At 41.2% G+C, this 22,722-nt stretch overlaps 7 protein-coding genes across 7 annotated transcripts; 3 read left to right on the top strand and 4 right to left on the bottom strand.

Moving 5' to 3' along the window:
- Positions 1–167: 167 nt before the first annotated feature.
- On the bottom strand, positions 168–3,761 carry NEHOM01_0995 (uncharacterized protein; the record flags this gene model as incomplete). The annotated part of the gene is made up of 1 exon (XM_051489873.1): positions 168–3,761. The coding sequence occupies one exon, from the start codon at positions 3,759–3,761 to the stop codon at positions 168–170; it is 3,594 nt and encodes a 1,197-aa protein (XP_051345833.1).
- Positions 3,762–4,063: 302 nt separating this feature from the next.
- Positions 4,064–5,224, bottom strand: NEHOM01_0994 (uncharacterized protein; the record flags this gene model as incomplete). Its single annotated transcript, XM_051489872.1, has 1 exon — positions 4,064–5,224. The coding sequence occupies one exon, from the start codon at positions 5,222–5,224 to the stop codon at positions 4,064–4,066; it is 1,161 nt and encodes a 386-aa protein (XP_051345832.1).
- A 679-nt stretch (positions 5,225–5,903) lies between these two features.
- NEHOM01_0993 (actin beta/gamma 1) lies at positions 5,904–7,070 on the bottom strand (the record flags this gene model as incomplete). The annotated part of the gene is made up of 1 exon (XM_051489871.1): positions 5,904–7,070. One exon carries the CDS (start codon positions 7,068–7,070, stop codon positions 5,904–5,906), a length of 1,167 nt encoding a protein of 388 aa, XP_051345831.1.
- Positions 7,071–7,647: 577 nt separating this feature from the next.
- Positions 7,648–11,874, top strand: NEHOM01_0992 (uncharacterized protein; the record flags this gene model as incomplete). The annotated part of the gene is made up of 1 exon (XM_051489870.1): positions 7,648–11,874. The coding sequence occupies one exon, from the start codon at positions 7,648–7,650 to the stop codon at positions 11,872–11,874; it is 4,227 nt and encodes a 1,408-aa protein (XP_051345830.1).
- Positions 11,875–13,361: 1,487 nt separating this feature from the next.
- Positions 13,362–16,694, bottom strand: NEHOM01_0991 (uncharacterized protein; the record flags this gene model as incomplete). Its single annotated transcript, XM_051489869.1, has 1 exon — positions 13,362–16,694. One exon carries the CDS (start codon positions 16,692–16,694, stop codon positions 13,362–13,364), a length of 3,333 nt encoding a protein of 1,110 aa, XP_051345829.1.
- Positions 16,695–17,648: 954 nt separating this feature from the next.
- On the top strand, positions 17,649–20,582 carry NEHOM01_0990 (insulysin; the record flags this gene model as incomplete). The annotated part of the gene is made up of 1 exon (XM_051489868.1): positions 17,649–20,582. One exon carries the CDS (start codon positions 17,649–17,651, stop codon positions 20,580–20,582), a length of 2,934 nt encoding a protein of 977 aa, XP_051345828.1.
- Positions 20,583–21,648: 1,066 nt separating this feature from the next.
- NEHOM01_0989 (aspartate--ammonia ligase) lies at positions 21,649–22,722 on the top strand (the record flags this gene model as incomplete). Its single annotated transcript, XM_051489867.1, has 1 exon — positions 21,649–22,722. One exon carries the CDS (start codon positions 21,649–21,651, stop codon positions 22,720–22,722), a length of 1,074 nt encoding a protein of 357 aa, XP_051345827.1.

The following is a 22,722-nucleotide window of genomic DNA, read 5'->3' as shown; positions in this document are numbered from 1 at the left end:
TAAATTGATATTGAGTTAAGTAAGTTGATATTAATATGTGGTTGGATTGAGTTAGTATGCGGACAATTATGACGTCACTTAATATTAAACGTTTGTGTGTTTATTGGTTTGGTGGTCGTGGGTTGGTAGTGGTATGTCTATTATTTTAGTGGTGTGTTAGTGGGAGGTTAGTGGTTTTCAGACTCTTCTAGTCTTTGTTTTGAAAAGACGGGTGACATTTTGGCCACAAGTTCTTGCAGTTTAGACTTTTGCTTCCACTCCCGGTACAGGTTTTTGATTTGGACTTTGTTAGGAGTGGCGTTATAGATCGTACGAAGTAGAGAGATAAGTTTGGTTGTTATATCAAGAGACTCTTCATTAGCAATTAGCTCGGATACTTGTAAGAAGAGAGTGAACCATGCGCCTTGCACGAACTTGGCCATGTTATCAGCAATAATATCCAACACAAAAAGTCGATCTCGAATAGATCCCGTACGGGCTTGGGCAAGTAAGCGAGATAGAATACGAATGCCTTCACGTGGCGCGGGCTGGAAAAGACTGATGGCCTTTTTGATTGCTGGTCGGGCCGATCGAGCTTCGGGTGTGTTGATTTTGTTGATTATCTCCATGAGTTCCTCGGCCGGTAAGTCGGCAATGAAATGAAGAAGTAAGTGCTGGTAATGGTAGAGATCGTACTTGATCGTGCAGGTAAGGTCATCTACTTGCTGGTGCGTAAGGGAGTACCCATTAGTAAAGATGGCGTGCTGAATAATGGCTAGAGCTACTTCTCCGGCGGCATCAAGTTTGGTTCGCAAAAAGAGGGCGCGGAAGGCTGCAGCCAGAATAGTTTGTGATACATCAGCTTCTGGAGCGGCCAAGTACTCTTCTTTGAGCAAAGTTAAAGCACTGCGTACTGTATCATCATTACGTGATTCTAATAAACTTAACGACCGAGCAATAGCAAGTGAATGTTCAGGATAAGTCCGTTTACCCACTAAGTGCTTTAAAGTGGCTAAGAAGAGAAGTGTACTCTCTTCTAGAGATAAGAAAGATTCCAAATAAGTAGTGGGAATAGAGTCCAGAGCTTCGGCTAGTGAAGGAACAAGATGGGGCAAGTGATTAAGTTGGTCGAATGATTGGATAATTCTAGTAAGACTACTCTCATTAGCCTGGCAGAACTTCTGGATAAAGACGGCTTTAAGGACCAGAATAGCACTGGGAGATGGCTCTGGATGACAGTTGAGATAGGCAAAAAGAACTGTTTCGGCAAAGATAGCCTCTTTAAGAGATAAAAAGAGAGTAAAACTATCTAGAACACTTTCAAAATGTTTAGAAATCACTTCCTTATCAGACTTCCAAAACCGATTGATTTCAATGAAGAAGTACTTGGCTATGCGCTGAAGGTCATCTAGAGGGTATTTATCAAGAGTCACTTCTTCTTCCTCAATGTTTCCCGAGGCAACTGCTCGGTGGGCAATAAGACGTCCGGTTCGTCGGAGATCTTCTTTATGCTCAGTCTCTGTAGCTTGGGCAGTTACTACTCGTGGTACTGATCGGGGCCAAAGCTTAGGTTCTTTTTGATGGGGAGCCGGAAGAGTACTTTGTAGTTCAGGAAGAACAGTAGCAAAGACTTTGTACTCTGGCCGGCCTTCCATGTACTTGATCAGAATGTGCCGGATATAAGGTGTTTTGGCTAGATGGAGAAGACCAGCCGGTCCTTCTTTCTTGGGGTCAATGTAACGGCCGGTCAGAGCATGCACTGCAATGTCTTTCAATGAGTTCTTGGCCAAACAAGCAATGGCCTGGGCATGAAGTAAGTCTTGAAGAAGAGACAAACTAATGTATCCCTGGGCATCAACTCGAGAAAGAAGTAAGGCTTGCTTTTCACTATCTAAAGTAAGATCTTGAGGAATGTCCTGGTAGAAGTACTGTATAGTGGTTGCTGACTGACTAACTCGCCACTGAGTAAGACCAACTGGATCAGGTACAGTTAGGAACTGAGTACGATCTAGAATTTGCAAGTACTGTAAAGGATGCTGAGTATCTAGTAAGAAGAAGACCAGAAATAAATGAACTTCAGAAGTTGGCAGGAGAATAGACTCAGGGCGGTACTTAGCTAGACCATGGGGTAAATTGTTGGATAAATGTGTAGTTCTAGTTAGAGCGCATAACAGATTGGTTTCGTAGTGCTTATAGTTAGGGTAAAGAAGCGGCCAAAGAAGAGCAGCTAGAGATGGAGTTTCTAGGAGTTTAGCTAGAGAGGCAGGTGGCATACGGTTAAGTTCTGCAACCAAGTACTTAGTGCCTACTTTGATACTATCTGTGATTATTGTTGTTTTTTCAGCAGTAGAGTCAATAGTGGTTTGTAAGGCCGTAGCTAAGTCATTTAAGGCCAGTTGGCGGGCTTTAGCTTGTGCAGCTACAAGTGGAAGCCGGGTATGAGTTAAAGCTGCCTGGACAACTGAATGCCGAGTCATTTGGTAGATCTGCTCGAGAATATGCACTAGAACGGGTGTACCAGCCAACTCTTCTGTGATATTATCTAAGTAATCGGCTAAATCTAAGGGTTCTGGGTAGATTTCGGCCATTCGGGCTATAATAGAGTCCAACCAAGCACGAGTATTCGAACAAGGAATAGTCGGTCTAATTAGACGAGTATAGATCTGAAGAAGAGGCTGGGAACTGTCCGGAATAAGAGCATAAGTCGATAGGTCTTGTAATAGGTTAGTTTTAAGTTCCTGAGGATCCTCAGTCTTAGTAGAGAGACAAGAGACTAGCAAATCACTTGACAAACATATCTTACTTACCAACCACTTATCAACACTTAACAAACTTACTATGCGATCATGTAAATATTCAAAATAGACAGTCTGGAGATCTTTACCTTCTCCAGATGAGAGTAACCAAACTCCCAAAGCAATAAGATCCTGAGCGGATAAAAGACCAAAACCAGATAAATCATTATTCCGTCGCCAAATCCTTATTAAAGCCACGCCAATCTCCGGAATACTCAACCGTCCTATGTACTGTTCTAAAGTCTCCCTAGTAAAATACCCACTTAGTCCCCCTAAGATAAGATTCTGGGCCGTATCCATTAAAAATCGAAGAACTACTTGTAAGACCGATTCAGATACTTTACCAAGCACTAATTCAGCTATCATTTTCTCGGCCTCAGATGTACTGATATTCTGAAAAACAACCGAATTTTTCCCAATTTGGAAATCAAAATTTTTGTTTCTATCTAAGACTAGATTGGCCAAAGCACTTACTTTAGGGCCTTCAGGCAAGTCCATCAAAACCTTCTGCAAAGTCAAACTAGGCTCTTCTACTATCTTAGCTACTTCAGAAAGAACTACTCCCCAGGCCCTACCCTGTCCTCCCGCCAGATCAACTCTCGCCAGCACCAACTCAATCCCAACCATCCAGTCCTTAGCTAAGACTCGCTTAATACTTTGAAAGATAAGTCCTAAATCTTCAGCACTCCTTTGCGAATGAATTGCACCAATCAGTAGATCTAAAGCTTTTTCTACGCCTACTAGTTCTCTAGCTACTGCTTCTTCAATCACAGCTCCAACTACTTCTAGTTCTTCAGCTTGTGCTTTCGTCATTAAGTATTCTAGCTTTGTATCTAACGAAATCTGTTGATTATAAGAGATATCAAGTCCTCTAAGTCGTCCATTTGCTTCTTCATGCAATATTTCATGAGGAGTCTTTCCCCGGCCAATTTTCCGCACTTCTAGTATCTTACGTAATATCAGATTTTCTCGTTCACTAGCAGTCATTGCAAAACTTTGCAATCGTCTGTTTAGTATTCCATTCCGTTATGTTAAGATTAGATTAGATTGTGTTATGTTTTTGTCTGTTATAGTTCTAGTGGGTTGTATTTAGTTTAGTTTAGTTTAGTTTGGGTTGTGTTGTGTTTTTGTCTGTTGGTTTAAGATAGTATTAAGATAGTATTAGATTGGTTTAAGTTGGTTTAAGTTAGTATTGGATTGGTTTAAGTTAGTATTAATATAAGATTAGCAGTTACTTAGTTTAAGATAAGATTAGTAGATACTTAGTTTAAGATAAGAATAAATTGTGTTTATTGTTCTTGGGATGGTTCGGTTGAATCTTGATTGAGGGCGCAGATTTCAAACTCTTGTTTCTCGGGATTGTAAAAGAGGAACTGGCCATTATCTTGCGTGAAAGGTCCACACATCCCAAAGGATTTACCCTCTTCATTATGCACAAAACTGCCATGCCGATCACCAATAACCATTCCGGCATAAGGATCAGCATAACTTAAATCGGCATAAGTCACAAAAGGATTGTAAGAACGATTACTAAGCATAACCCGGGCTAGTTCAGCTCGGTACTCGCCTTGAACTGTACACTGACCACGTAATCCATCAATTAGTTCAAAGGCACCTACTAATAAAGTCCCTTCACCTATTTTAATCGCCACTGGATTACTTGTCTCCGTAACATTACCACGTCTACCCGTATTAAGATCAGGATAAACCACCGATTTACTAGGCACAACAATAAACTCAACACTAGGATACTCTTTACCAATATGACTTTGTACTCGAGCTAAGGCATTCCCAGGCTCACTTAAAGTCATAATTATCACTACTTCAATAACTATCTCAGCTTGACTAAATCCTTGTAAAACAGACTTAATCTGAACTGCTTCACTACTAGTTGGTTGAACACCAGCAAAGACTAAAGCAGCTCCAGCCACTTCCGGAGCTTTCCCTAAACTTGGCCAGACAACCTTCTCAACTTGAAACTTACCACCCACCAACTGACCTTTCAATCCCAAACAAACACCCGCCGCCAAGAAACAAGGTCCTTTTACTTCGCCTAAGACTAAACTCCCACTTTCATCTTCAATTTCCAAACTCTCAATCCCACTTCTAATCATCCCAAAGACTGTACAACTCTTCTTCTCTTTAGCAGCTGCCACCGGAACTGATCCAATTATACTACCTCGTAACCAACCCAAACGCAAAGCACTCCCTAAACGTACTTCCGGTGGTATTACTAGCACCCGTTCTTTTGGACCCGCTTGTAATTCACGAACAGCTCTTTTAATATCCTCCGCATGTATCAACCGTCGGTACCGTTTCAAAACTCGGGCCGTCTCAACCAATCTCTCACGAGGCAAAGCCATAAGCTCAACCAAACCACTCGCCGAAATAGGACATCCAGCTTCTCGAGCAATAATCCGATATACTTCTTCACGTTCTAAATCTCCCATAAAAAAACAGGCCATCCATCCTCCTATCTCATTATCCACCTATCTCATTCTCCACCTATCTTAACTTAAGCCGGTTTAGTTTTATCATGAGTTGAGATAAGATTAAGTTAAGTTTAAGTTTAAGTTAGTTTGGTATCTCTTGACTTATCAAAATTATCTCACTTCACCACAACTTAAGTTTATCTAAGTTGAAATGTGATACTTCATCTTATTCTATCCTATCTCAACTTAGCTCAACTCAAATACTAACTCAATACTAACTACTACTTAAATTGACTTTATTAGCACCTCCACTCATCAAAATGATATCTTATTCAGACATCTACTGTACTGCCGTAATACAACTTAATACCAAACTAATACTCATATGACGTCATCTTATTTCATCTTAACCAATACATACTCAATAAAAGGCATACCAGGAGATAAGTGCTAGTTACGTATTGTGTTAGTATTATGTTCGTACTAGTTAACTACTAGAGACTACATCTACTAACACTATCTTATCAAAACCAAAACAAACCATAACACAATACTATACGATAGATTAAGACTACTTCTTTATTGATGCGGTCGTTCTGGGAGTTGCTTCAACCCTTTAATCCGACTAAATATCCAAATGACTACTTAGATACCAAAATCAAAATCAAAATCAAAACCAACCCAAAACCAACCTAACTTAGAAGCACTTACGATGCACCACAGAGGGACCAAACTCATCGTACTCGGCCTTACTCACCCACATTTGCTGGAAGGTGCCTAGGGAGGCTAAAATAGACCCACCAATCCATACACTGTACTTCCTTTCTGGATTACCCACCACCCGAATCTTCATAGAAGAAGGAGCCAAACGAGAAATCTCATCGTGCATTCGATCGCACAACCCCTGGTATAAAGTAGTTCCACCCGAAAGAACAATGTTACTGTAAAGATCCTTACGAATATCCACATCACACTTCATAATCGAATTAAAACAAGTCTCATGAATACCAACAGTTTCCTGACCAATAAAAGCCGGTTGGAAAAGAGCTTCAGGAGCCCTAAACCTTTCATTACCAATCGTAATAGACTGACCATCAGGTAGTTCATAACACTTTTCCAAAGCACTAGAAGGTTTAGCCATCTCCTCATCAAAATTCCTAGCTACGTAACACAAAGACTCCTTAATGTCCCTAACAATCTCTCTTTCAGCCGTAGTAGTAAAGGTGTATCCCTTCTCAGTCAAAATACGCATCAAGTAGTTAGTTAAGTCCCGACCGGCTAAGTCCATTCTAGAGATAGCATGGGGCAAAGAGTACCCTTCATAAATAGGGACTGTATGCGTAACACCATCACCTGAATCCAAAACAATACCAGTTGTTCTACCACTGGAGTAAAGAGATAAAACAGCTTGAATAGCTACGTAGAAAGAAGGACAGTTAAAAGTCTCAAACATAATTTGGGTCATCTTTTCTCGGTTGAGTTTGGGGTTAAGTGGGGCTTCAGTCATTAGAACGGGATGTTCTTCTGGGGCTACTCTTAGTTCGTTATAGAAGGTATGATGCCAAATTTTCTCCATTGAGTCCCAGTCGTTAACTATACCGTGTTCAATGGGGTATTTTAGGGTTAAAATTCCTCGGCGAGTTTGGGCTTCGTCTCCTACGTAGGAGTCTTTCTGTCCCATACCTACCATGACTCCATGGTGTCTTGGCTTACCTATAATGCTTGGGAAGACGGCTCTTGGAGCGTCATCACCTGAAAAACCTGCTTTACACTGTCCGCTACCATTATCTACGACAATTGAGGCTCGAGTGGTACTATTTGCTTCGGAAGTACTTCCATTAGATCCAGTTCGTTCATTGACCATGTTGCTAATGCAGGGGTAGCAAAAAAAAAGAGAAATAAGGCTAAGAATTGGGTTAAATTGGGTTAGTATTAGTGAAATTGGGTTGAATTGAGTTGAGTTGAGTTGGGTTGTGATGGGATGGAAGTGAGTGGGGTTGAGTGGGGTTAGGGTAGGGGTGGAGTTAGGATGGGTTGGGGTGGTTTTGGAAGGGTTTTGGAAGGGTTTTGGTTGGGATTGGGTTGGGATCAATTTTGGCGGGAAATGCACTTGAATATTGGGTTGGATGGGGTGGAGTTGGGTTGAGTTGAGTTAGGATTGAGTTGGGTTGAGTGGTGTAGGGTTGAGTTGGGTGGAGTTAGGTGGAGTTGAGTGGAGTTAGAAAGAGTATATGGAGTGTGTCAAATGGGGTGACGTTTATTGCGTAGGTGACATTTAAAGTTAAGTGGACTGAGTTGGGGTGGGGTGGAGTGGAGTGGAGTGGAGTGAGATGGGGTGGGGTGAGGTGAGGTGAGGTGGGAGAAATAAGATATGGTGAGATAAGATATGGTGGGTGTTTTAATAAATATATATTAAGATCTATAATTTTTGTATGAGAAGTATGGGTATCTTTAAATTCACAACTATTGTGGGATTGGTGTTGGTGGTGTTGGTGTTTGGATGTACGGATGATGAGGATGATGAGGATTCTTATCGGAATGATATGATTCGGCGGGATAGGGCGAGTCGTGAGTTTGTTATGGCTAATCAGGATTTGTTTCTTAAACGGAGTCGTTTGGCTATGCATAGTGGTTCAAATAAGAGATTGAAGAGTAAGAAGAGAAATAGGTTACGGAATAGGTGCCAGTTGTGTGAGATGAGTGGAAAGACTGGGAAGACTGAAGAAAGTAGGAAGAGAGTAATTCGGGCTTTGGACTGTTTATATGATGAAGATTTGAGTGGGGCGTTAGATGTTATAGCATTGACGAAGAATGTACTGGCTTGTCAAGAGGACAAAGAAGATGGATTAGATGAACAGGAAGAGATATATAGTATGGAGGAGAGTATTGTGTCTTATATGGATCGAACAGATGTTAGTGAATATGAGGAACATGAACTTGCGGTGGGAGTATGGGATGATAGTAATGGCTTCTCTACGATTGATGATGATTGGACTGATCTTGGGGATTGGGGGTGTGATACAAATACAGATACAGATCTGGATACAGATGATGGTGATGTTAGAGATGAAGAAGATGATGTTAGAGATGAAGAAGATGATGCTAGAGATGAAGATGTTGTTAGAGATGATGTTGCTGTTAGAGAAGATGAAGAAGATGTTATTGTTATTGTTAAAGATGATGATGATGAGGTTAGAGAAGAAGAAGATGTTGCTGTTAGAGAAGAAGATGTTGTTGTTATTGTTAAAGATGAAGAAGAAGATGATGAGGTTAGAGATGATGTTGTTAGAGATGAAGAAGATGATGATAATGAGGAGGTTAGAGAAGAAGATGTTGTTGTTATTGTTAAAGATGATGAAGAAGATGATGAGGTTAGAGATGAAGAAGAAGATGATGAGAAGGTTAGAGATGAAGATGATGAAGATGAAGAAGATGAGGTTGTTAAAGATGAAGAAGATGATGAGGAGGTTAAAGAAGATGATGATGATGAAGATGAGGATAGAGAGGGAAAAGAAAATGTGCAAGCACTGAATCAGTACGTGCAAAGCTGGTTTCAACGGACTTTGCGGTACTCGAAAGAAGATAGTGAAATACGGTGCATGAAAGTAGATGGGGAAGTACGACAACTGAGCATAGATGGAGAACTGAGCTACTTGAAAGCAGATAGTGGAAGCTTAAAGTCTTATTCCTTTAAACTAATTGAACTGGGAACGAATACTGGATGGACTTGGTTTATTTTGTCAATTATCAGTTGGAAGAGTGCTATCCTGCACCTGGATAAACAGAATTTACAATGTGATAAGGATTACTTGGACTACTTGGAATGCTGGCGGCATATTTATGTGGTTGATGTGGCAAAGATGGTTTTGCAGGGTGAGGCTTGGCATAATAAGTTGGCCTTTGCGATCTTGAGTCATGTGCTTGTTAAAATTAAACCTTGGTCAACTGTTGTTTTTGATTGTGGTAACCAGATAACAAACTGGTCCGATAAATATAGCAAGGTTGGAATTAAAGAAATTGGCTGGATTCAGAACGCTTTGTCTGTCCCTTTTTATCCCAGGATTAGTAGTTGGTTTCATTCTAAGCTTAGGATGTTTTTGCGATCGGATTTGTATGCCTTTGACCACTTGCTTTTGGTTTTGACGCATTCCTCAGTTAACTCTTTGACTCAAATTATGTACTTGTTTAGGGAACGGTACCTCTCTAAATTAGAGATTCGGGATTTTCTTGGGCCGGAATTGAACTTAGACATGTGGGATGGCCTGGTTGTTCGGCCAAGGCATTTCGTACTGCAGGTTTCTTTATGTGTCAAGCAAGTCCGTATAAGTAAGTTGCATACGACCTTTCCGGGGCTCGGGTCGTTTAGTTTTGGTCGGTCGACGGGGTTGATTAAAGGGGGTGGTGAGCCGGCGCGGCACATACATATTGAGGGGTTACAGGAAATATTCAAGTGTCGGAGTGATAGTACAGGCCGGGCTCTTATGGATAGCATCAGTATTGACTATCTCTGGCTCTTGCAGTGTCGGCTGCTTGCGCTATCTAACAAGCAGGTAGTTTGTATTCAGAATCTAGCTATCCTAGATATTCCTTCGGCGATAGAGAAGTGGATTGACTTTGACGGTCCTATTCTGAAGGACTGGTTGAAAATGCACCAGGACGTGGACTTCTGCCCAAATACTATGTCGCTTGAAGCGGAAATGAAACGGCCCTGGCTGGATGTCAGCGGAAAGTTGCTTTGGGCGGTGACCGGACTCTTTTTTTGTATCAATACATCCGATCCATCTGCTTTGTCTAAATCAATCATGGCCTACTTTGGCTTTGTTCGACAGGCCGAGAAGATACGAGGACGCCATAAAGATGGCGAACTCAACTTGCCGATGGTGCTACAAGCAGCCCAGCCGCAGTCTTGTGTTCGGCAGCAGATGGATAAGCTTGCTTGTATCAGCTCGTCTATTCGCCATATTTATTTGACTAGTGCCATCGTCTGGGTTATACCAAAAGAATGTAGTCCGCAGTATCTTGATATAAGAATTGATTTAGCACGGAGTGAGCTTATGTGGAGTAATTTAAACCCGATTATTGCCCGTGGGAAACATCGTATCTCGTGTAAATGCGTTGGGTATCGGCATGTTAGTATTGTAAATTCGTTGAAGGGTGCGTCAGATCTAACGTTGCTTTTGGTTTGCTTAGGGATTTTGGATGACCTTTATTGTTGCATCTCTCTACAAATACGCAATATTACTCTTAAAGGTAACGATTTCAAGGAGGTCGTGGATGAATGGGCTGGCTTGCCGCGCGTGCGAATTGCTATCTTTCAACTTGTCTTTGATATGGTCCATATCCGCGTCGTTGAAGCTGTGCTTAAACGGTACATTTTTGATTCCTCAGTTGCCATCTGCATTTGGAATCCAATCGGCCTTACTGAAGTGAAAGAGACTAATTTGGGTATATCTAAAGCCAGTGTAGGAGCCGTGGATGAGATTTACCTTAACGTCTACTTGAATAAGATTAACTATGAAGGAGTCTCTAAATATACTAGTTCCTCAGGATCCCAGCCGGCTCGGCTTAATTCCTTTCCCAGTTCTCACACTATCTTCCTGGTGAGTCCAATGAACTTTGCTGCTTATTGCCAAGGCACTATGCCCATAGGTAAAAGGCTTTCGTTTCTTGATATTGATATTGAGATGTTTATTAAGGATTATCAGACCATAACTGCTAAGTCGTGGAAGCTTAATGCCCAACGACAGAAAGTGCAAAGCTCGGTCCGTATACTTATTATCTACTTCAAACCCAACCAGATGCTAAGTCTTATTCATTACCAGCAGATTATTGCTTGGGCTTTGATCAACTTTTCTGATCTAAATGTCCTATCACTCGACAGTCCTATGCTTACGAAATCGGCTTACATGGTAATCCGGGGGAAGAACCACAGACTACTTGCTTTAAACAAATCAACCCTGCCGCGAGTTGATATAGTTCATGCGGTAATTATTGATAATGATGATACGATGGTCACACAATTAGCGATTGGTGTTTTCAGTCCTGCTGTGATTTCCCTCTCTTCCTATCAAAGTGCAACTCCGTGTCTTTTGGCCATCTCGTATGGCCTGTATAAGAAACTCACTGAGCTGAAAGATGCTAATCGCCAGAAAGGAGCTAATCGCCAGAAAAAAGCTAATCCGTCTCCCTCTACCCCTACCCCAACCCAACCATCTCCATTGGAGGTTCTTTGGCAGCAAACTCAAGTCTACATCTCCAATCAGTCGGACAATAATACAACTATGGCCTTATCCTCTCTTTTCAAATGTGCAATCTGTGGGCTTAGTTACCAAGCGAAACTAGCCCCTGACACTAAATCGTTGGAGCTTGTCTTGATTATCTTTCCTTCTGATCTAGTTTTTTGTGTCCAGTGCGTAATTTCTGCCATGTCCTTAAGCTGCCACATGACACAGTCGCAAACCTATGCTGTACTAAATCGCACTATTAGATCGCTGCCTCTCTACAATCTCATTGTCAAAGATAACCTAAAGTCTGCCAAAACTACTTATAATGTTTCCGCCGATATACATCACTATTCTTGGCTTATATGTGACAAAAACGATCAACTCTGGATAACAGACCCGTTTTTACCCAAAACTGAGTGTGTAAATGCTCTTCTGGTCGAGTAGTTACGATAAAACTAAGGTATAACCCTACTCAAATAAATCAAACTAGTTCAACTTCTCTATGTCTTCTTTATTGTCCTAACCCAAGCAAACCAGACTGCGTTGCTTATCTTAATATTACTATCTGGTCTCTGTAGCCCCTAAATATCTCCAAACATAATACTTCTACTAAACAGCCATACTCAGCGCCGGCCTACTAATTAGTGCTTTGGTTGGCTGAAACTAACATAGATTTACAACATACTAAACCAACACAAGTCCAAAGTCAGAATTACAGCAGCTAAGTGCTGTAATGGAAAGTATCTCAATGTATATTGTAAAAGACAATGGATACGTCTATTGGGCTGACTAAATTAATGATATTAATGTTAAGGCCTTACTTTCGTGGTCTGATTGTGGTTTGATAATATGAATGCTTATACATAGGAGAAACGACGAATTGCCATGTTGTATTTGAGCTAAATTTCTATGGTTGATGTTTGCTCACTGCTACTATACCGCGGCTCTTTGCGCCAAATATGCAGTAAAGTGATTTCATTGCAGGTCAAAATATAAGATAAGAAGTACTGTTGTTGAAACCCTCATAAACAAACTCCTTCTACAAGGCATAGATAAAAGCTGTTGACAACTGGGTAGAAGTGGCGGCTTAAATAAACAAACAGTTTTGAATTATAATGCCAGCTTCGTCTATTATCTGTCTTGTCTCTAGTCTAATCCTTGATCCAATGCTAATCTCAAAAGCACCTTTTTTGTTGATGGTTTACCGGCTAGTCTAGTTTAGGCTTACAATACTGTTCACTGCCTTGGTGTCTGAATGTCAAGTCTGTATATAATGCTCAGTGTGGTTTTCTTGTTTACTTCTCCATTAGATCAAACTCAAATATCTATTCAATTGGGTTAGTATAAGGCTAATCTTAAAATAAACTCAATAGTGTTCATTTTGAAATTTGGTTGAGTTCTTCTTGAGTTTTACTTTCACTTAGTGTTTGTTTAGTATGTTGTGAATTTAGATCTGCTTCAGTCAATTACAATATCAAGTAGTAGACTAGTAGAGACTTGGGCTGTTTAATAGAAGTGTTACGGTTGTATACGTTTAGGGGATGTATAGACCAGATAGTAATATTAAGATAAGCAACGCAGTCTGGTTTGCTTGGGCTAGGACAATAAAGAAGACATAGAGAAGTTGAGCAGTTGATTTATTTGAGTTATAGTGGTGTATTGCGTGGGATAGTGTAGTGGTGTAAGGTTGAGATGGATAGATATTCCATTGAGTAGCTCAAAAGGGTATGGTTCTGGTGGATAGAGAGGTAGACGAGGTGATATATATTGAGTATATCAAGTGGTTACAGTGGTTTAAAGCATCGAAATGGGTTAGCATTTTAAGGACAATGTTAGCACTGTAAAGCCTTTGGCTTTTCCGCAATAAATCAGTTAAATAGCGGCCAATTGGCTGTTTCAAATAGGAGTTAGAGTTATTCAAAGATTGTGCATCAGGAGAAAATACAGCTCAAATGTTCTTTGTAAAGGTCAATATCTAAAGACTCTATGCTCTTATAGGGCAAGTAGAAGTAGTAGCAGCTGTCTTTTGACGATAAGGTTTGGGGGTACACGAAATCAATAGTGTAGTCGTTGGCACTACTATTAGGGAAGATAAAGAGTGGTGAAGGAACGCTTGTAAGTCGCATGAAGATATATGGGTTAGTATTTGAACCTTTGCAAATCAAACACCGATCAATGTGTGAGTTAGAAGTTAAATTAACACAATGGATGCAGAGTAGCTGTTTACAATTGAGATAGCAAACTGCCTCGAAGTTTGTGCTTGGGTCGAAACAAACCTTGGATTTCTTAGTATCTGGTTCGTTATCATTCTTTTCTTCTGATGGCATACAAAGGGATCTATGACAATATGGGCATTTAAACACACGACCAGCCGCCTTTTCTTTCCTGAGGACATCTATGATGGCTCGAAGAGATGCGTTGATGTCCTTGTAAGTGAGGATATGTTCCTCAATTTTGTCACAATGGGTGTAAAGTTGAGACAACACCTTATATGATACGGCGGTGGGTGTGGGCATAGGATCTGAAGTAATTGCTAACAGCTTGTTATAATAGGGATGTAATGGTAGCTCAAGTGGGTCTTTGCCGGGAGTGGCATCCTCTATCTGAATGGACCAAAGACAGCGCAGACCTCTGGCTATACATGTGCACGAAGCCAAGATCTTTCGGTCTTCTTCGACCAGTTTACAGTTGGCCAGCCAGAGCGAGGTTAGACTTTTGAATCGGCAACCTATCCAGCGGATAATAGTATTCAAGTCCGTCCTAGTTAGGGAATGGGCGTCACTAATGCGCAAGAACATAGTAGTAATGGAATCAGGATGGACTGGGTTTGGAATTGGAGTTAGAGTTGGGTTGGGTTGAGTGAGAGAAGTGGATTGGTACATAGCAAGGTCGGCTTTTAAGGCATCAAAGGTAGTAGTGTAATAAGTAAACTCTTTCATATCTACCATGTGAGGTTGGGTGGGGAAAGGCGGATCAGTGCTGTATTTATCAGACGAGGTTAGTACTTGGACACCACGATCTCTGAGAGCTTGTAAGGGTGTCTTATACGAGTCAAAGATGGTGGGTTCTGGGCGTAGAACGAGTTTGTGGAGGTCAATCTCTTCAGCTTCTTTCTTCCCATTACGCTTTTCGAGATAGTTAAACAGTGAGAACTCAATCAATTCCTTCCGTTGGTGGAAATGCTTGATCTCATTTAAACGAGTGATGCGATTGATTACGAGTTTGGAGATCTTTTTAGCCATAGGAAGGGTTAGTATTTGGGCGATAGCAAGACTAGTGAAGCGGTGATTTAGGAGATGAATTTCGGTTAGTTTTGAGCAAGTAAAGTCATAACAGCCTAGCATCCGGTATAAAATGCAATCATCGACATTGTCTAGAATCAAAGTCTCGACGTTGAGGTCGAATCTTAGAAGATTAGCTAAACGGTACTTTAACTTGGCCATGTCAAAGTTGGTGTCGGTTGGAGGACAATCACGCACATTTGAGATACGAAGATTTTGCGCATTGATGCTTCGTAGCTTATTTAGAATAGTATGGCAGTTTTCAACATAGTTCAGATTAGGATTTTTATCACCACTAATACTAAGTGTTGTGTAGCGTATGTTCTGACAGGCAGGCCAGGGACCGAACTTGATGAGTCTGATATTGACTGGTTCTTCAATTTCCCAACAAGGGTCACTAAGTGCATGGCCAAGACACACAATATTCTTAGCAGCAAAAACCGCTGGAATCCTTGACAAAGCATTGATCTCGCAAAGCTCCTTTAGGTGTGTAAACAGGTCGTTTCGATCATTCTCATATTCAAACTCGATGTCTTTAACAGTAATGCCACATTTAGCAAAGGTGTTCAAGGTTAGCACGTTCTTGTAATACGCCGGGGAATCACAAGAGTCACACTTCGGGATTAATAGAATAGCTTTGTTGGAAGTGATACGGGATTCAGGCACCTCGTTGACCTTGACGATTTGAATTAATGACTTAAGCAACTCCGAGCCACAAGGATTGTATAACAAAGCATGAACATTGACTGAAGACTTATTGTGCATTACAATGTGTTGAATACTAGACCACTCTGCAGCTAGAGTTATAGCTATATCGTTTGCAGATACTTCTTCCTCAAGTCCGGTTATTACTGGGTCACTAACTTCGCGAATATCGAAGATGATTATGGAGCATTTATGAGCAGCTCTTTTAATGGCTTTCAAGTCAATCTGAATGTTTCCTTCGAAATAGCAAATTGTGAGGGAGGGATCTTCTGTGAGTGATAAAGACTCGAGGTATCCAGAGATATTTGGGGCGTACTTGCTAGGCAAACTGATATCTGAAACAGGTCGCAATATAACGAGGCCACTAAATATATGCTTTAGATGGGCATCCGGTGGTATATTTGAATTAATAATCAAATGAAATGGCGCCGAGCCAGCCCATTTAATTGTATCTTCAGCTTCTTTCCGTTCCCTATCTAAATCAAAACCACCTTTATATTTATCCATGCTCTTATAGGAATTAACTACAAGTTCCAGACTTTTACACTCAAATAGGTTAAGAAGTCGGCATAGAAGCACCAAACGCTCTTTAAGGTGCTTTAGTTGGACTCTAGCATACGTAATCTTAACCTTTTTGACCTTAATCACTGTAATCCTTTTTAACGTGTCCAATACCATTGCAGATGCATTTGGATAAGATGGTAGTGTATAACAAAGGTGCATGCTTGAAAAATGTACCGCATACCTAAGTGCTGAGTTCGGTGTAGAGTTAGGTTGGGTTGGATTTGGGTTTGTATTATCAGTAGCATCTGGAGTAGGTGTAGATTCCGGAGTTTCCTCTGAAGAACAGAATACAACACGAGGTTTCGTGTCATAGAACTGCCATCTGAACCCAGCATTTTTTAGAGATTTAAGTATCTCCCCTGAACTTGGCAAACCCGGCTGATATATTTCCATATTCGAGCCACTGACTATGCTGGTCCAATGCAACAGTACCAGCAAGACACACAATCTAATTGCAGTCCAACTAGATATCATCACTCGGTAGTGAGATATCTTGGTCGTATAAGCATTGGCTATTAGTGGAGTAGTTCTAGTGCTATGTCTCGCATTGTGTTCTATGAAAGGAACGCAGTCTTTCAACTGCCGGAATTTAGCTAATGACTTATCTTGGCTTGGACAACGAACAAGTCTGTTGAACAAATACGGGTTCTGATGTTCTGGAGTGTACTCCTTATCGTTTCTTGCTTCTTGTTTAGTTCTCTGCGGGCTCTTCATTATGAGGTTCTTATCAATTTCAAAATATATTTATCGTGCCCTAGGTGGCAACACGCTGTTTTCAACCAATACTAACCCAATACTAATTGTGGCGTCCTCGCCGACCTCCACTTCAAAGTGAGTTATCTACGGGGGCAAAGTTCTGGAATACTTATCGGCTTGGCACTGATTGCAACAAATGCGATTAAATCTTGAATTAGAAATCGCAATCTCAAATTAGTATTTATATTATGAATCTGCGAACGGTCTCAAGATGACGTAAGATAAAGAGAACCTAAGCTATACTAACCCAATACTAACCCAAAGAAGCAGAGTTGAATAAATCCTCCCATCGTCCTCTTCAAAATCGGTCTTTAGTCGAATATGTTTGGTTGAAAGGTACTATCTCTTCCCCGGGGCACGACATTAATACTAACCGGATGCTCGTAGGATTTATTGAATAAAGTGCCAACGTATTGGTTATGACGTGTACAACACCTAAGCTTCCGTGTTATAACATCAAATTGATATCTTCTTAAGCCAAATACATCCTGTATTTATAGTTGGAAGTTGTACTCTACCAATCTCTAACCCAATACGAACCTAGATGCACTGGCCTGTGCGTATCTCCTGTGAAACATACTGTAATGTAACTAACCCAATCTTAACCTGTCTGCACTAGCAAAGAATGGTGGTGGATGCTCTGCACACCGCAATATCTAATAACTTCGGAGTATTTCTGTGTGGCTATTTAGATGAAAAGGGCAAGCCAATTGAGTCACATAATCCGTTTGTCTGAATAAATGGTAGACCACAAAGTAATGTTGAGTGCTTTAAGTGTATTAGTTAGACCAAATGAACTCTAGCCAACATCAATTACCACTCTAAACAAAGTCTTAAAATTCAGTGAGATAGGAGAATTGCCTAAAAAGGAAAAAGCTTACATCTTTTAATCAAAAATTTATCTCTTCCCCTATGCTTAATAAAACCAAAACCAATCGATTGCTGATATTAACAGGCCTTGGCCTGCTAGTATTTGGGGTTTCTTTTCTTCTTCTGCAAAACAGTAGGTTTACCCTCCTGTTTCGCCGCGATCAAGTCTATACCCATCTACAAGGCTCGCTTGACCAAAATAGCTACAAAACTATTGTTCTGCCCAACAAACTCCAAGTTGTTTTGATTACAAATCCCGAAACTCTAAAAGGCGCGGCTTGTCTAAAGGTTCAGGTTGGCAATATGCACAGCCCGTCTAATCACCCAGGCCTGGCCCATCTTTTAGAGCATATGCTGCTCACGAGCACTAAAGCTCATCCTGATACCAGCCATTATAGAAAGTTTATCCAGGATCACAGCGGATTCTGCAATGCAATTACCTACCAAGAGTACACAGAATATCATTTTGATGTTTCATCAGACTATCTCGGCCAAGCACTAGATATATTTAGCGGCTTCTTCAAGTATCCACTAATTGATGCTCAATACCTCGAAAAAGAACTGAACATTGTGCACAACGAAATGGAAACAGGAATGGGCAATGATGCCAAACGAGCTTTTATACTTGGATTACATCTTACTAAACCCGAGTCTCCACTATCGAAGTTCACAACTGGCTCGCGCGAAACTCTCAAAAACACCAAGCGAGAACATTTGCTTTGCTTTTGGAAACAGTACTACCGGCCAGATAAGATGCAGTTAGTAGTCTATGGAAAAGAGTCGCACGATGTCCTAGAAGGCTATGTCAAAAAGCACTTCTCGGGTATCAAGACCCATTCTGACCACCAGTGGATCTTTCCCGAGCCGCCCTACGAACTGCTGGGCAACACCCTTCCCAAGCCAAGCGAAACCGATACGTCACACGAGCTAATCCGATCCGATTTGCAAAACAAACTGGTATACTACAAACCCCAGAGCTCTCAAAACACAACAACCCAACTAACTGTTAAAATCAACTTACCCCAATCACTCCATGCATACAAAGAGAAGACAGCCGAATTTATAGTTGATGCGTTTAATGAAGGAAAAGAGTTGAATGGATTCAACTTGTTAATCAACAACGGCGTGATTGTATCTAGCAGTTGCAATTATGCTATGTCCACCACAGCAACTTCCATAACTATCGAAGTTGAGCTTAAGTCCAGTACGCAGCCCCAGATCGAAAGTATTATCAACCTTATCCAGGCTAAACTAGAGCTAGTTCGCAAAATGGGCACACAAGAGCTCTACGCCACTTACAAGAAGATATTCCAAAACCGAATGGAGGACTATAATATAGACAATTCGATGTCTTTGGCCATAGACATTGCCGAGAATCTTCCATGGATAGCTTTAGAAGACATTTTCTCTATAGGCTATAAATGGGAAATCTTCAATGCCAAGGAATTCCATCGTTTTGTTGATATCGCCCTAGACCGTTCAAAATGGTTAGTGACAGTTCGAACAAACGCGCTACCAGCCGATGCCCCTCTCCAGACTGAGCCCTATTACGGCATTAAATATGCGGTAGTGGACCTAACTGGCCAAACAGATGACAAAATAGATTCAATTACTCAACAGATGGAATGGAGTACCAAGTACATCTTTGACGAGGTTGATTTGACTAAGGCTAGACAAAACAATCAACTCTCAGCCAAGTTCGGCAGCTTTATTACAAACACTAATCTCTGCCCCTTTATTGATAACCACAAATATATATCTACTATTTCCCATGCTGAGAATGGCTTAGATGCCCGATTGGTTCATGATAAAGGCATCATAACCAAAAAGACTCGAGTAGCGGTTATCTTGGAAGCTCCGGACTTTGAAAAGGACGTTTCTACGTACGTGGCATTCCGCGGGTACGTAGCTGCTTATTTGAAGGGCTTCAGACTTAAGTATTACGAGCATATCAGAGTGTCCAACACCAATATAGCACATCTTGATGCCAATGCCGGAAAACTTCGCATAACATTCCATGGATACCCTTTAGTTATTCAGGATCTCATTGATCTATTCTTTGCTGATTTTGCTGCTTCTCATCAAGACTATCTTGTTATGGCCCAGACTCTGACCCCAATTGTGTTTGATAATGTTCTAGCCCAGCAGCCCGAGTCCCTTTGTAACACCGTGGGATTTAGAATGTACACCCAAGCACTACCTTTCACCCCAACCGAGCTCGCTGAGGCCGCCAGGCATATTAAGCTTGAGGATATAATCGTTATTACCCAAGCCAAGATATCCATCTTTGTGTTTGGAAACACCACCGAGCAGGAGTTCCGGAATATCATTACAACCGTCAAGAAACACGTTACACCAACTACTCTACCTCAAGCACCCAAGCCTACTTCATGCCCAATGCGCCTTGAGCTGCCAACTGTTGACAAGCTTAACAACGCAGTTATGCTAATCCATGAGGTCGCCGGCCCCAGCACGATAAGAAACTATGCGATGGCTGGTTTGGTTTACCAACTAGAAAATGAAACCTTCTTCAACCAACTCCGAGTTAAAGAAGGGCTTGGGTATATTGCTTCTTGCGATTTTTGGGGATTTGGTGGCAAAGCTTATGTCTCCTTGATCATCCAAGGGTCAAAAGACGTCGATCTGATCGAAACGCGCATGCGAGCCTTTGTGCAAGCTATAAGTGACCATATTGCCCATCTTTCTGATGAGGAGTTCAAGAAACACAAAGAATCCCTTATAACTAATCTCCGATGCACTCCCTTTGACATTGTTGGTTATGCTAATGACCTATGCTTTTATTGGGAAAACATAGATATGGACTTTGAAGCCAAGCCCATGTCCTACATCAATGTTGCAAGTATCACCAAGACCGAGCTAGTTGAATACATGCGCCAGCATGCTAATGACTTTACAACCATTTGCTCCTCTAACAAGTTTACCAAGTTCACTAGAACTACGCAAGCTACGCAATAAAAGCAACATCGTGTTTTTTGAACTGTATGAACTATACCGTGCTGATAAGAGGAAGTTCTTCTTCAACCAAAGTGGCTCTGCTGGAGATAAGTCTTCAAACGGGCGGGTTTTATCTTTTGTAAAGTCTGTCCGAGTTTTGGTTTATATCTGGCTATCTTAAAATTGCTTAAGTACTTATCTGGGTTTTATCAGACTCGCAGTTTTTCTAGGTTGTATTTCACCAGGTCTTGCTCTTAACTTCTCTTTCATTCTATGACCCAATGGATTCATTCCTTTATTATATTCTGAAGTTCTTCTTGGCAACAAGGGTTGAGGTTTTCCTGCTTTCAGTATCGGAAGACGCTAAACGGTTTAAGCAAATAGAAAATAGCCTTACCACCTCATGTAATTTGTTCCAGACACGGCCTTATTTCTAGCTACCTTTTGACCACGTAGCAGTAGCAAATAAGACACCATTAGCGATCTAGTGGGTTAGTGTGCTGTGCAGAGTATTCACCACCATTCTTTGCTAGTGCACACAGGTTAAGATAGGGTTAATTACATTACAGTATGTTTCACAGGAGATACGCACAGGTTAGTGCATCTAGGTTCGTATTGGGTTAGAGATTGGTAGAGTACAACTCCCAACTATAAATACAGGATGTATTTGGTTTAAGAAGACACCAATTTGATGTTATAACACGGAAGCTTAGGTGTTGTACACGTCATAACCAATACGTTGATACTTTATTCAATAAATCCTGCGAGCATCCGGTTGGTATTAATGTTGGGTTGGTATTGGTTGAAAACAGCGTGTTGCCACCCAACAACACGACAGGAAAGCTTGACCAAAAGGATCTCGGTCGAAAAGAAAGACCGGGCAACCATCGATTACTCCCTTACATCGCAACTACTATCAAAAGAAGGCGTTGGCTCTTTCGTGCATCCCATAACCCAATGCCAACTGTCTTAAGGCAACCATATATCTCCTACCAGACATTGATTTGTTAATAATAACCCAATAGTCATTTCCTATTATGGTAATGTCAAAATCAATAAGCATATAAGCCCATCGTAATGTCTTATTATGACACAATCATTACGCCATGATACACAAGCTAGCATCGACATAGATGCTCATAAGAAACTTCTCTCATGCAGTATGTATGATGAAAGCAAGAAATATACGCCTCTTCTTTCTGATCGAGAAACAGAAAAGGCCCTTAAAGAGATCGATATGTTCTTTGGACAAGAACTTGAAAACACGCTATCCTTGCAACGAAGAGCTGCGCCTCTTTTTGTTCTTTCTGATTCGGGGATCAACGATGGCCTTAGCGGTTCGGAAAAGCCTGTTTCTTTTGATCTCCGTTGCGCATCTTCAGCGCAGATTGTGCATTCTTTAGCTAAATGGAAGAGAATGGCACTGTTTAGATTTGGCTATGAAGAAGGCTCTGGCATATACACCGAGATGAAAGCTGTTCGCCGGGATGAGGATCTTTCTCCCATTCACTCATACTTAGTGGACCAATGGGACTGGGAGCTAGTACTAACCCAAAAAAGCCGAACAATAGAATACCTTAAATCTACTGTAAGAAAGATCTACCAAGCAATAAGAAACCTTGAATCACACCTACACTCGCTCTTTCCCAGCCTCCCTCTCAAACTTCCAGAAGAATTGACTTTTGTCACTACACAGGAGTTAGAGGACATGTACACAAGCCTTTCTCCAAAGGAAAGGGAACGTGCTATCTGCAAAAAGTATGGCGCGGTGTTCATTATGCAGGTAGGAAAAGTTCTTAGCTCTGGATCTATTCATGATGCACGAGCACCTGATTATGACGACTGGGAACTAAACGGTGATATTCTAGTTTATTATGACGTACTAGGTCTTGGACTGGAGCTCAGCTCTATGGGTATCCGAGTAAACAGAGAATCGTTGCAGAAGCAGCTTGCCCATTGTGGACGGGAAGAAGACATGAAATACGAGTACCATCAGCTAATTGCGGCAGAGAAACTTCCACTTACTATTGGTGGTGGTATTGGCCGCTCTCGGCTATCTATGTTTATCCTCAAAAAGCTTCATATTGGGGAGGTGCAGGCATCGGTCTGGCCTGAGCATATAGTTAGTCTCTGTAAGGGGTATGGCCTCTCATTGCTATAA

The sequence above is a fragment of the Nematocida homosporus genome (genome assembly GCF_024244095.1).
Source record: "Nematocida homosporus strain JUm1504 chromosome Unknown 4523, whole genome shotgun sequence".
Taxonomy (NCBI): Eukaryota; Fungi; Microsporidia; genus Nematocida; species Nematocida homosporus.
Note: the sequence above shows the minus strand (reverse complement) of the source record. Positions and strands in the feature narration are given on the sequence as shown.